This window comes from Lytechinus pictus, chromosome 14, assembly GCF_037042905.1.
Source record: "Lytechinus pictus isolate F3 Inbred chromosome 14, Lp3.0, whole genome shotgun sequence".
NCBI classification, from domain to species: Eukaryota; Metazoa; Echinodermata; class Echinoidea; order Temnopleuroida; family Toxopneustidae; genus Lytechinus; species Lytechinus pictus.
In genome coordinates this window covers 8,748,800-8,761,869 of record NC_087258.1, presented here as the reverse complement: position 1 = coordinate 8,761,869, position 13,070 = coordinate 8,748,800, and the positions used below count along the sequence as shown (strand labels likewise).

Below are 13,070 nucleotides of genomic sequence, written 5' to 3'. Positions count from 1 at the left end.
CCTCTTGTTTTTACTCCCTTCTGCTTCTACCCCCCACAACCCTTTCTTTCTTCACCTATAATTCCCCCTATTGTCTCTACTTATACTTTATTTCACTATCCTAATTCCTTAATTAAAGTATACTTATTTCCTCCCTAATATTATATTCTATTTTTGTCAATGAATGTACATTTTTTTGGGGGGGTGTCATGATCATTTGTCTTTTTTGGGACTCATCTTTATTAATTTCTCTCCTTGCTTGTTCTTTATCCCGCCTGAAACTCTCTTCATTCTCTCCATTAATCTCTCGAGTTCCCATTCCATATTTGCACTTCATGCTCTCCCTAGAGCTATGAATAGACATAGCGCATTTGTTTTTTAAAATTGGTTCAAGAATTTCAATCAATTTTCCTTTCCCTCAATTAAGGGGCCTCAAATTCAGACATGTTGGTGATTAATATTACAGCAGGAAGCGCATACACATTGGTAAATGCATAGAATAGTCAATGAAATAGCATAGCATAATCTATTAAATAGACCAATTATAGGATTTTATCTTTATTTACATATCACTCATTGGTCTTTTTCCAGGCCTTGTTTATATTTCTTTAATTAGAAAAAATATAGAGTGAGGAAATATTTTCAGCTGAGATAATTAAAACCTGTAATTTTATGAACATGTCTGAAACATAGACTCGCATTGGGAAAATGTAGAGATCTTGCAAGAATAGATAAATGTATAGGTTAATTTAGAAAGTTTCCCCCATATAAGATTTTTTTTTTTCATATGAACTAATTCTCATTAAACATGGATATAGATTTTAACTTTATTGAAGTCATTCAAGCTTGAATCCTAACAGAATTCCAGAAATACCCAAAATTCCTCCCTTTGAATAAGTCAAATGCAAATAGGCTGCTGGATACTGTGTATTTAGTAAAATGTGCATTGTAATGGTTTTGCTAGGTTGTTTTCTTTGGCATGGTTTTTTTTAAAAGAAATTATAAATCCTCTTGTAAAGTGTCTTGTGTAGACTACAGTTTAAGTAGAAACCAGAAGTTTTGAATCAGCGATTGAATACATATTTTAAACAGTTTTGTATACATTTGATTATTTTTTTGTAAACCCGAAATATGCAACTAAAAATTTGCCTAATTCTTGGCTTAAAAATAGATAATACATCAGATTAAAAAATCATTGAGACAAAAGAACATTTCACATTTTTGGAGAAAAAAAAAAGAATAGGGATAGAAACCTTTAAAAGTTATGCCCATTGAAGCACAAATTATGGTTTTGTTGAAAGGACTCTGTATTTTGTAATAATAGAAGGTAAACAGAATACTTGTATAGTAGAAACACTGTTTTTTTTTGTTGCGAAAAAAGGGGGCTGCTAACTGTAACCCACTCGCACCCACATGTTTTTCTTTACAATTTTACAAAGGAAAAAAAAATGGAGAAATAGAGTGGGTGTTTTTCTTCCTTTGTTCCAAGTATGTACATTGTATTTCAAAGGTTGACAAATAGAAGGTTTCAACTAAAAAAACAGTGAATTTGAGAAAAGTGATGTTTGATAATTTTTTTCTACCAGCAATAGCGAATGTGGTGAAGTACTAGTTAGCTTTATAGGGAATAGGAAATTAAATTGAAGGCTTTCTCGTTTTCAGAATCCATAGGTATGGGGGGGGGGGGCTACCAACTCTCTAAATGCCCAAATGTGAGTTATGTCCTTTTGTGTGACAAGTGTCAACTTAGTCTTTATTTCATGTATCAGAAGTCCCTATATAAACACAATGTGAAGGTTGGCTTGCTTCATACGTGTGAGGCAGTTTTTTCAGACTTGCCTTTTATTTTCTGCAATTTTAAAATTTAGCACCCAAGTTAAATATTATTTTTACATTGACATTGATCAAAATTAACAAAATAAGAATGCATTTCAACCTGCTATATTGTATGTTAGTAAGGTACTTCTAATTTGGTAGGTAAGTTATAGTTTTAAGTACATGTATCTCCATAACCTTAAACATAGTGCAATGTACTTTTCGACTTATTTCTATGAATAAACACGAGACCCAGCAACATTTCCCCACTTCCGCCCCACCCCACCCCATACACACTAAAAATATAAATAAAAATACTGGCAGCCTATGTTTCACCTAAGTTGAGGCATGCATTTATGCAATACTCCTTAAGGGTGATGTATAGAGTGGAAATGCTATGCGAAGCTGAACTTGTTGGCAGAACCAACTCGTGATATGAAAGCAAGCTGGATATAGAAAATGATATTGGTATGCACCATGCGAAGTCTATACCTCGTGGTGGAGGCCTGTGAGCCTAATGGGTAGCCGTGTTGTCCCTCATTCATAGTCGCAGTGTGAAATATAATACGTGTTGTTGCGGCCATCCAGTGCGATGCATTTAATATCCCTACCGCCCATTTCTTATTGTGAGAGAGTGGAGTGGAATAATTGAGGAATGCGTTTCTGTGAACTTGCACTTTATTATAAACCTGAAAGGAATTTCATTCAAGATATATAATCTCTCTGCAGTATACTACCAACATTTTATATCATACAGAAATCATTGATTTTTTTAGGGATGTTGGTGTATAGGCCTATATATATATTATCTTCTATGCAAATAAGTTTGAGAAACCAGGAGGGCCTATGCATAGTACACACAGTGGTTGATTAGACTTTCTTATCAGATTCATTTATTTAATTTACCTCATCTTTAATATCTCATTTACATTTTTCTTTTCTCAGAAAAAATTAACATTATTTCAAGATCCTTGTGGATTAAACTGAGAAGAGATCTTTTACTTCTGAATAATTTTTGTTTACCTGCCATCTCCATATTTTCTTGGCGACTTGATAAGAGCGTTTCACAGGACTCGCCCTCCCTCTACTATTTAATACATCATACACAGTAGACCACAGATACATATTTTGATGGCTAATACGATAATCTTATGAATAGAAGATTAGCTCTTAACCCCCCTGGAGAGAAGGGGGTATGGATGGGAGATATAGACTGAAAATAGCAGTCATAAATCCAATCTTTAAAGTGACAAGCAATCTGCTAGATGCCTTGCCACTTGCACCGCACAAGCCAGCTGAGACTCGGGGAGTATAGATTGCTGGTTTAGCAATGTACTTGCCAGGCGAGGTTTTGTACAGCATGGGTTCACTACGTGAAGGATGTAGTCTATGGTGGAGACTTTCTTCAGCTTACATGTTTGTGATACACGAAAAAAAAATATATTTTCATCAATTGCGAGCCTCCACCATACCCATGTGAATGCATAAGAAATGCATGTCAACTGTGCTGCCATGTTGAATCACATTGGTTTTTTTTTCAAGGTGTAAAGAGCTTCTTTGTTAATTCATATTTTGTCAATGAACGAGCATGCTTTTCCTCATATCTTGCCCTATTCTGTGCATTTGATTACAAGTAGGGTTGGATTAATGACCAACATTAATTAGAACAGGATTATTTAGAACGTTAGTTAGCATGTGGCCGAAAAGTACATCGTTAATCATATACGCCCTACATGAAGTTGAACATTGATTTTCCCTTTTGTCTATTCTATAATGAACAATTGACGCAGGATATTACCAATTCATCCCACATAATTCTTCACATACATAGTATCATGAATTGAATAGTTCAGTATTATCTAGATCAGTTCAGATTACTGGAGATTTATGGGGGTGGATAATGCCACGTGACAATAGGGACTGTTTGCTTAGACTATAAAGGCATAGCCAGTTATTTGCTGGGGTTCTTTATAATACTCCATGTGCATTATATGGTAGAGCAAAAAGTAGGTGTGTGTATGCATGTGAAGCGATGCATGCAGTGAACGATGCTCAGTGGCACTCTATAGAAGAACGTGGCTGTGCAGAGAGATCGAGCCTGGAAGCATTGCATTTCTCAGCGCCACGGCTCCGCCACGAGCTCACATTCGTTCTCAGAACGCACACCCCTGCATGCCCAGGCATCACATATGCTTCAGTTGTAATCTGTTTCTCTCTACGGGGAAACAGCAACAGCGAGGTACGCTGCCTTCGCAGGGTCTTGTGCTTTTTCCCCTTGAAGCTGGAAACCTCTTACAGCATCTACCGCATGCGGTTTAAACTCTGTTTCATCTTTACACTGCTACCATGCCATGCAGTCTCCATTACTGACCAACACATGGGAGTCCATCCCTTCTCTGCTTCAGCATTTCCCGATGACCATGGCAGTCGCAACGTAAGTCTCACAAGTTCACTTTTCTTTTGAGCTGTGGTTTATATTACCATGGGAAATTCTGTTCTGAAAAATACACTATTGAGTTAATATTGGTGAAGCGCATTGGTTGTTGACTGATCTGGTCTATCAAACGTTCTCTGGGAAAAGACTCTAAAAAACACATGGCACAGAGGTCAATTCCTCACCCCAGAAACACATGGTCTTTTTAAAATGGTGTTGTATGATGGTGAACTGCATGCAATTCATTGTGCAGTACCAAAGGCAAATATGTTTTCTAAAGTTGGTATAGACTTCCTCAAAATAGCATTGTCTGGTTTCTGTACTTCAACTAAAAATTACTCAATTGGAGTTGATAATATTTCTAAATTCATTATGATTATCTATTTTTAGAAAAAAATTGTCAGGTAGTAGGCCTAAACATTTATCATGAAAGCTTTGATTATTCTCTGTGAGGTTTTTTTTAGAAAGAAAATTTCCATTAAATTATTTTTAACTATATAACAAATAAAGTGTAGGCCTTTGGAAGAATTGCATAAAGAACAAATATTTTGTACCAAAGCATCATATATTGGAAAAAAAGAAAGATCTTCTTTACTTTATACATTCAGCATTTTTGTGAGGTCACTTGGTAGGCCTATACTATAGCACCTAATTGTTTCAACTCCTTTTTCTTTATCAGTTGAATGAGAAGAGATAAAATAAAACAAATTAATAAATATAATGACTCTTGGCATGGATCTGAATTGAAAGTGCAGTTGCTGCGTGAGAGAGAATGTTTTCTCCATGTGAATCTTGTTTCATACTCAGCTCTTCGATGAAGAAATCATTCAGATCGTAGTGCCTCGAGGGTGTTTCTCGCTCGCGAAGCCGTCATTTCAGACCAATGATATTTTGTCACCTGCATGTTGAATGCAGCTATCAGGCAGAAAGAAATGCTTCGACAACCCCCCCCCCCCCCTCCCCACCCCATCTTCCACACCCAGCGTCAGCTTATTTTAATGAAGAGGTAGAGGGAAGGAAAAGCTCCAGGTATGAAGCTTTATATTGAGTGTGTATGCATGCATGCAAAAAAGGTAATATTCCTGGCTTGCAAGCTTGGTTAATCCCAGAAATTGATGTCTGCAATTTTTAGATTGGCAGGAAAAAGTAGTTGGTTTTCCCTCCGTCCATATCCACTCTTTTTTCTCCCTCTTTCCATTTATTTCTTTCAATCTCTCTCTTCTTTGAAAATATTACTGTTTGGTTGATGCAGAGCTTATTCTTGGGAAAAAGTCAGACTGAATAGAATGTTAAGTACAGTATGTTCCAGTTTCCATACACTGTAAAAAATGAAGTGCTAATTTAGCACTTACAGTGCTTGTATGACTGCACTACTAGTGCTGATTTTCTAGTTCAAATTTAAACTAGAAAGTCAGCACTCGTAGTGCAGTCACTATACAAGCATTGTAAGTGCTAAATTAGCACTTCATTTTTTACAGTGTAGCGATTTGAAGCAGAAGCATAGTGATTTTGAACTTTATTAAATATGAATAATCATTGCATGAAAGCTGATAATGCATAGTTTATCAATTATTTTTAATAATTCTTTCAACAAAATAGTAGGCATGCACCCAACAAGGTTTCCAGAATAACATTTTGATGATAAAGCAAGAGTTATCTTTAATACTTTAGCTTGATTCTTTATTTTAGATTTTTGCCAAGTATGGCATATTATGTCCCATCATGCATTTGGTGACCTAGCTGGCTTTCCTTTTACCCTATCATGCCATAGATGGTAGTCTTAGATTTCAGCCCAAATAATATATTTTTGTAATATGATTCTCCGTTTGAAAGGATTATATTATACTTTAGACCAAAGACTTCACTTTTGGAGAAAAAAAAATTCTACATATTTTATGTGAATAAGGCATCATATACTTTTTAATATACTTTTGTGATTGTGAGCATTTTTCTTTTTGGGGTTTATGAAATGATAATGGGGTCTGGACATGAGAGACTAGATGTGGGAGTGTCCAGGAAACGCTGGCCTGGGATGGAGGGATAGGGAGATTGAAGGAAGGCAGGAAGGAAGGAAAAGGGCGTCAAACCTAAACCAGGGCTTGCAATCTCCTTTCGTTCGTTGCTCCCCCATCGTTTGTCCCGTGGTGAGGTACCCCGTTCAGACAAGAAACAAGAGCTCATTTTTCTTTCAAATGTGAATGGCAAATAGGCATTATTGAAGCTTTTAATTGTTTAATCACAAGGGCTTTTTATTTAGAAATTTAGAATAGAAAGATGTAGATACTAAGATAGAAATATATCTTAATTTTGATTAAAAATCTGTTGTGGGAAAGGTGGACAGATAATTCAAAGCTTTTAGTTCTAGATCTTTTCCATATATTTTTGAAGAACATTGGAAAAAACATCCACTGTAAAAGGATTGCTTTTCAAATGCACTCACAATTTAAGCTATAATGACACAAAAGTGGCAAGACAGCAGAAATATTTTGTGGTGTAGTCCCATTCATGCATTTATATGTTTGCAGTGCATTAAAATTCTCAGCAGGTCTACTTTAGTCAGTTTTGCAACATTGACTACTTTAGTCAATTGCAAAATCTTACATCATTATGATATTTGATAGTTGTATGTAGAATAATCTGCAAATCTATCAGGAATTAGATGTTTCCCTATTTTCTTCAACCTTCAAATATCTTTAAATCCAAGACCTTAATACGAAGGGTACAGCATAGTCCTATATGAAGGGTCAGAGGTCTCAACTGAGATATAGTGATAAGTGATTATATCATAGAGATAATGGCCTCGTTATCAAGCCCAGTAAGAGCAAAGAAGCACAGCTGACCTGATTAAAGTTTATTATTTGACTTTTAATGATGTAAATTGGTTAGGGAAAAGCAGATAAGACACCCTTGGCTGTGTGTAGTGTAGAAACATCTATTGGCTAATTAAACACGCAAGCTTAGGGTATTTGCACTCTTCCTTATGTGGTCTGTTCATATTTTCACCAGTGTAGCAATCCAATGCCAGTTAAGCATTTGTTATTCTGCCAAAGTGATGAAAACCTCTATTCTTGTTATGCTAACAGGCCGCTGAAAGGGTCATACCCCACCCCCACTTATTTTTCAGTATGTATACAGAAACTTGAAAATTACCCATTTGTGATTGTATACATGTTCAGCCCCCCCCCCCCTCCTTTTCAAATTTGTTCAGCGGCCTCTGCATAGTTTTGGCACAACTATATATTCAATCTGGTGTTAGTGTAAACCGTCTATCTGTGTTGGTTACAGCATTGGACTGGCATCAGTGTTGTGTTGGTGTTGGTCTGCTCCTGGACAGGGTGCGAGTCTGGTGTAGGACTCAGTGCTATTGTGGTGATAGACTAAGTCTTATGTTAGACTTGGAGTCGGTTCTGTATTAGACTTGATTTCTGTTGTTAGACTTGACATCAGTTTGGTGTTACAGTCTGGTTTCTGTCCAGCGTAAGTTTAGTGTCATTCACGTATCAATCTGGCGTTGGTTTGCATCATCATTATGACTGCATGCTGTAATGTCTCTTCTGCATTTCCTCCATGTCCAGTAAGGTCACTCATAGTACAACTGTCCATTGAGTGACCTTATGCATCAGGCATGTATGCACACCACTTGGCAGTGTTCGACACTGAAATATTGTTCAAATAGCTGTAGCTGAAAACCACCACCAATCGACCATAGCATATTTTTATGCCTGCTTGGCTTTGAGCAAATAAGTCATACATGTACAATTCATATTCCACGGCAATAACATCTGACTCAAGAATGGAATATTTTTTGGTGATAAAGGTAAGGTATGCATGAGTAGTGAATGTTTGATTAAAGGCCTACCACAATTCAAGGATTTGATCAAAATAGCTATCACACCATTCTACACGTATCAGTCTATGTGGAAAATAGTGTTGGAGTCATTAGTATTGGTGTGTAAACGGGAGACTCTTCGTAAGGCGAGTGGAGAACACAGAAATCTGTTCGACTTAGCCAAAATTTAACTTTTAAGATGTAAATGAGCATTGTTTTATGGAATCTGGTCTGAAAGTGAAACAATGCTTCAAGTTATTGACTTATCGATTGATTGATTATTTGATTGATAGATTTCATTTCTCATGATAAAACACAGTAAAAAATAAGTGCATATGGAAGGTTGACTCATATATAATCTACTGTACCACTGGATGGTAATTTGTATAAGATTTCTTTTTTTTTTAAGAAGACTAGGATATTAGTATAAAAAAATATGGTGTTATGATGTCCTTCACACTTGTGTTTTCTACGCATACTTCTCCAGGGATTGGTGTGAGATCTAAAAAAAAATAACGTCTCCAAATCGTTGTTTCTCATGGTCTGAACACAGTGGTTCCCTTCTCACCTGTCTTTGCTACACATACTCCAACCCTCAATGGACGGAGATCCATTTGGCGCGCCCCAATTTGACCGATTCTCTGGGGTGCGCGGTGACATTCCCACGTAACGCATACGTCGGTATCGATCCAAGCGTCAATTATGTAAATCACATCTTTTCTCTGGACAATTCCGGAGCATGACCAGACATTTTGCCGGTGTATTCATGGGATATCGTTAGTGGATTCTCGGCTATAAATGATGAAATGATGCAAACATGGAACCATATTGAAAAGCAATAGGCGTACATGTTCTCTGTGCATTTTCTAATAGACAGATTAAAGATTAGATTTTAAATAGCTGTCTTTGAATTTGTGAAGACAAAGACAAATATTTATCTAGTTTTGAGGTTACTTGACATTACAATTTTCATAAAGCCATGGATGCTTTTAGAACACTATTAGGGATAAAAGACTGGACAATTCAGCCTTATGACATATATTAAGTGGTCATTAATCAAAGTTTAGATTCATAAAAGCATGAATTTTAGCATTGATTCCCTTCACACAATTGAACATTAATTATGTCAGGTTATTGGGGGAAAATTTGGCTGCAGTCCCATGCCTTCAATTCAGTATTTGCTTGAAGATCATATTTCCGCACTCCTTAGTAGCTAGTCTAACCCTGACAACATTTGTGCATTAATTTCCTTGAGCCTCGCCTCATGATCATGACCAAGAGGTCTTCAATTAATTAGTTCCTTCTCATGTTTCCTATAATGACTGCCGATGCCGACCATGACCAAATTAAGATGATCTTGAGGAATTGTATAGTGCCTACATGTATAGAGACTTGACAGATAGCACACAGATGCATTGAATACACAGTACATCACATAGAGATACATGTGCAATTTTGTTGTCATATATTGTTTTTGATGCTACTAAAGTAATTTTCAAATTAAATGAGCAGAAATCTTCAAGTTGAAATGGCTACATTTTTACACAATAAATTGAGAAAAATATAATCGGGACTCCTTTTCCACTGCTTTTATAAGTAATACTTTTTATGTTCATTCTAATTTCATATTTCAGTGGCGATATATTTAATTGTATTCAAGTAATTAATACTAGAAAGTTTATTTATAATGATTCTGATTGATATAACTTGGTAGTAATCTTTGCATCAATATTTTTTTTTACTGTACTTAAAATAAAACCTAATGGGAGTCTTAGAAAAATGTAACAGATATTGAGGATATTATTTAGGGGAATTTATAAACATTGCATGGAAAATATAACTTTTTTTCTAAATAAGGCACATCTGTTGGTATTCTCATAATAGTACAGCTTATTACCCCTTTTGGAATTATGATAACAAGTTTGTGCAGTTACTGTATATAGTGTCATTACTGTACTGTAAGTAACATTTAGTGACTGCATGTCTTCATTTGATCTGAATAAAAATTGAATATCGTGGATTTGCAATAAATCTGTAAATAATTGATAGTATGCCTACCAAATGAATAATATCTGATTTTCTGACAACATTATTGAATAAAAAATGTCATATTCGGTGAGCTGAAAATAAAGGTCATCTGACCCAGAGTGAAGGGGCAGGAGGGGGAAGGGAGCGTGATTTATTCAGTTGGCGTACAAATATTCTGCTAACAAGATTAGGAGGCAACAAGTTATTGTTTATTTCAATGAAGCAAGCTAATTATAGACTTCCCGCTACTATACATGCATGATAAAGATTAAATGTATATCTGTCTCGTAGAACGCACAAGTATGCTGTGTTACCCCCAGGCCCTCGTCCCCCTCCCCCCAACGATTGCTACATGGGGTGACGGGGAAGGGGGATCGTGTGGCTGTCATGTCATACGCGTCGTGCCTGCGAGTCAGCGAAGTGACAGCTGAGTCGGTCTTCCTCTCTCGGAGAGCCGATACATTTGGCCGGTTGACGCTAGTACTTTAGAATGTTGGCATGAGCTCACGCTTTGAAGATTTCAATCAAGGATGCACATTTGCTCTCTCACTCATCCAACAAGAGAAAGACAGAGCGAGAGAGAAGGACAGTCTGAGGATAGACATCATGTGTCAAGCTTGTATGTTTCGTTGTTTTTAGATTGATTTAGCATTCCTGGCATAGCAGCACAGTGCTTTCATTGCATTAACCGGTTGTCGACGGTTGCTTGCTCTGTGTGTTCACTCAGTGTACATTCCCCATAAGCAGAATGTGTAACAGCGGTGGGATACTGCTATTTGTATGTGGTTTGCGTGCAACCTTCTCTCAGCCCATCATGCATTCATGAGTCGAGAGCCAAGCCTGTATACCCCCCTGACACAAACATGTTTGCGTTTCCAACCATATTTTGTGGACAAACACGAAAATGAAATATTAGTCAGTGAAAATAGGCCCAGCTGCAAGGAGGATCTTCATTACTGTGTAGCTCATTTTGCCATGGAATCACGCGGATAATTTTTGTCTCTGGAAATCACTCCTTGGCGTCGCACAGATGGACATCCGAAAGGCGAGGATACTCTTTCAAGGGTACGTTCTCCGGCTGGTGAAATGTGAGTGATGAAATATAGACGGGTGAGCGAGTGTCGTCGATTTCTCTGAAATCTGTTTGCTTGAATGTAGAATCCTGTGTAGCTCCTGTACTGTCTTTGCTGTCATGTGGATCCATACTAGATAGTTCATTACCAGTCCGAAAGAATCTCTCAAAGCAGGTTTTGTATTGAATTGCAAAATCTACCAAAAGGATATGGTGGCTAACACTACTAGATCTACATCTAGTAGGTTTTTTTATATCAGAAAAAGTAGGACATGATTGTGTCGTGTATTCCATTTCCCAGGGAATGGTTCTGGCTGTTTTCAGAGAAAATGAAATAAATCAGGCGAGGGGGGAAAAGGATAGAATCCATTCTTTCTCACAATTTGATCGATAACAATGAAGCAGAATGCTGGCATGAACGAATAGATTTTGGTTGTGGCATGTGAATATAATGATGCTAACGCTGTATGGGAAGCTGTGTGGGAATATGCATGTGAATTGTGGGTAAAGTTGCAGTACACGGTAAGTTGGCAAGTTTCTACTGTCTTAAAGACAATTCCCTGAATTTGACATTGGTTTAAAAAAGACAACATCTCTGTTATTTGGAATTCAATAATTGTCCCTAAATATAGTTTCAAAATGTCACTTGCCATATTATGCCTTTAGGCCCTAATGTAGGCCCACTAATAACAAAAACCAAATGATGACCTCTTTCCTTTTGAAGTTGACTACAAACCAACAATAAAGAAGGTTTAACTTAATTGCTATTAATTATCAGAGGTAACAATTATCAACTCAAACTCCCTCCTCGTATATATATTCAAGCCTTATGCATCAGAGAAATGGAATCCCCCGTCTCCCTCTTAAAGTATAAAATCATATGCATAAACTGCATACAGACTAGTCACTGAACCTGGAGGTATGTGGGGCGCTCAAGGCCGACACCCTTGCAGTTGTCATTTCGATGAATCCCTAGGTCTCTCTGTCTTTGAACGATAAACAAGTCCTATAGATGAGACATAAACAGAGATTGACTTGCTAAACCACACTGGTAATCACACAGTGCTGTGTAGTATATGGAGTACTTAAAAAATACATATTCCATATGTTGGCCTTTTTACTTTCGCAGGCCTACACTGCCCATGCAATTTGTGTCTTTGCTGCCTGGCTTTAAAATCACTCGATGGAGATACGTGTAGTCTATGATGAGCTAGCTTTCAATTAAAAATACACTGCATTATTGAATGGGTACTCTTCTGGCCTTTCCAGTGCCTGGGTCCCTTAACACAAAGGTTAGCGATTAATCGCTAAATGAAATGACCTATCACGATCATCGTTGCATACACATTTTGCTCTGTTGATTGATTAAGAACCAATCAGAATTGCTCTTTCAAATTAGCCATTAATTTGCTAACCCTTGTGTTACTGGGCCCTTGTCAGGCTTTGCTTTCTCATTCTTGGAATCTGCATCAAATATTGAAAGTCTCATTTGGAGCAAAGATGAACAAAAAAATATATTGAAGAAGCATTAAAAATGAAATGAAAGTATTAATAGAGAGAATAAAAAGGTCCATTGCAAATTATTTATAAGTTTATACAAATACCCTGACAATCATCTGATCAGTGAAAGCTGGAATGGTCAGGATGACAATTTGTAGTCTCATACATATGTGTTTGTGTGCGGTCCATGGCTGTGGAATCAATCAAATTACACTATCATTATAATTTGAATTATTGTTTTATTATTTTAATTATTGCTTGTTTGATCAATCTACAAAAAACATATAGCCTATGATAAACAACCATTCGTACCTACAGTTGTTAATAAAAAAAATAACAATCAATTTTCAATCATTTTGAGCCTTTTTTTCCCTTCACAATTCAGCTATTAGTATCAGGCAGAATTGAGGTTT

General features: G+C 36.7%; 1 protein-coding gene across 2 annotated transcripts in view; it reads left to right on the top strand.

The window, feature by feature from the left end:
* The first annotated feature begins 10,514 nt into the window (after positions 1 to 10,514).
* LOC129276682 (protein kinase C iota type-like) overlaps positions 10,515 to 13,070 on the top strand; it is a 33,012-nt gene continuing 30,456 nt past the window's right edge. The window contains exon 1 of one of the 2 annotated variants that reach the window (XM_054913078.2): positions 10,515 to 11,173. In XM_054913078.2, the coding sequence (XP_054769053.2) occupies positions 11,116 to 11,173 (58 nt within the window). In that variant the 5' untranslated portion in view covers positions 10,515 to 11,115. The remainder of the gene's footprint in view (positions 11,174 to 13,070) is intronic. The other variant, XM_054913079.2, reaches the window with a different exon arrangement.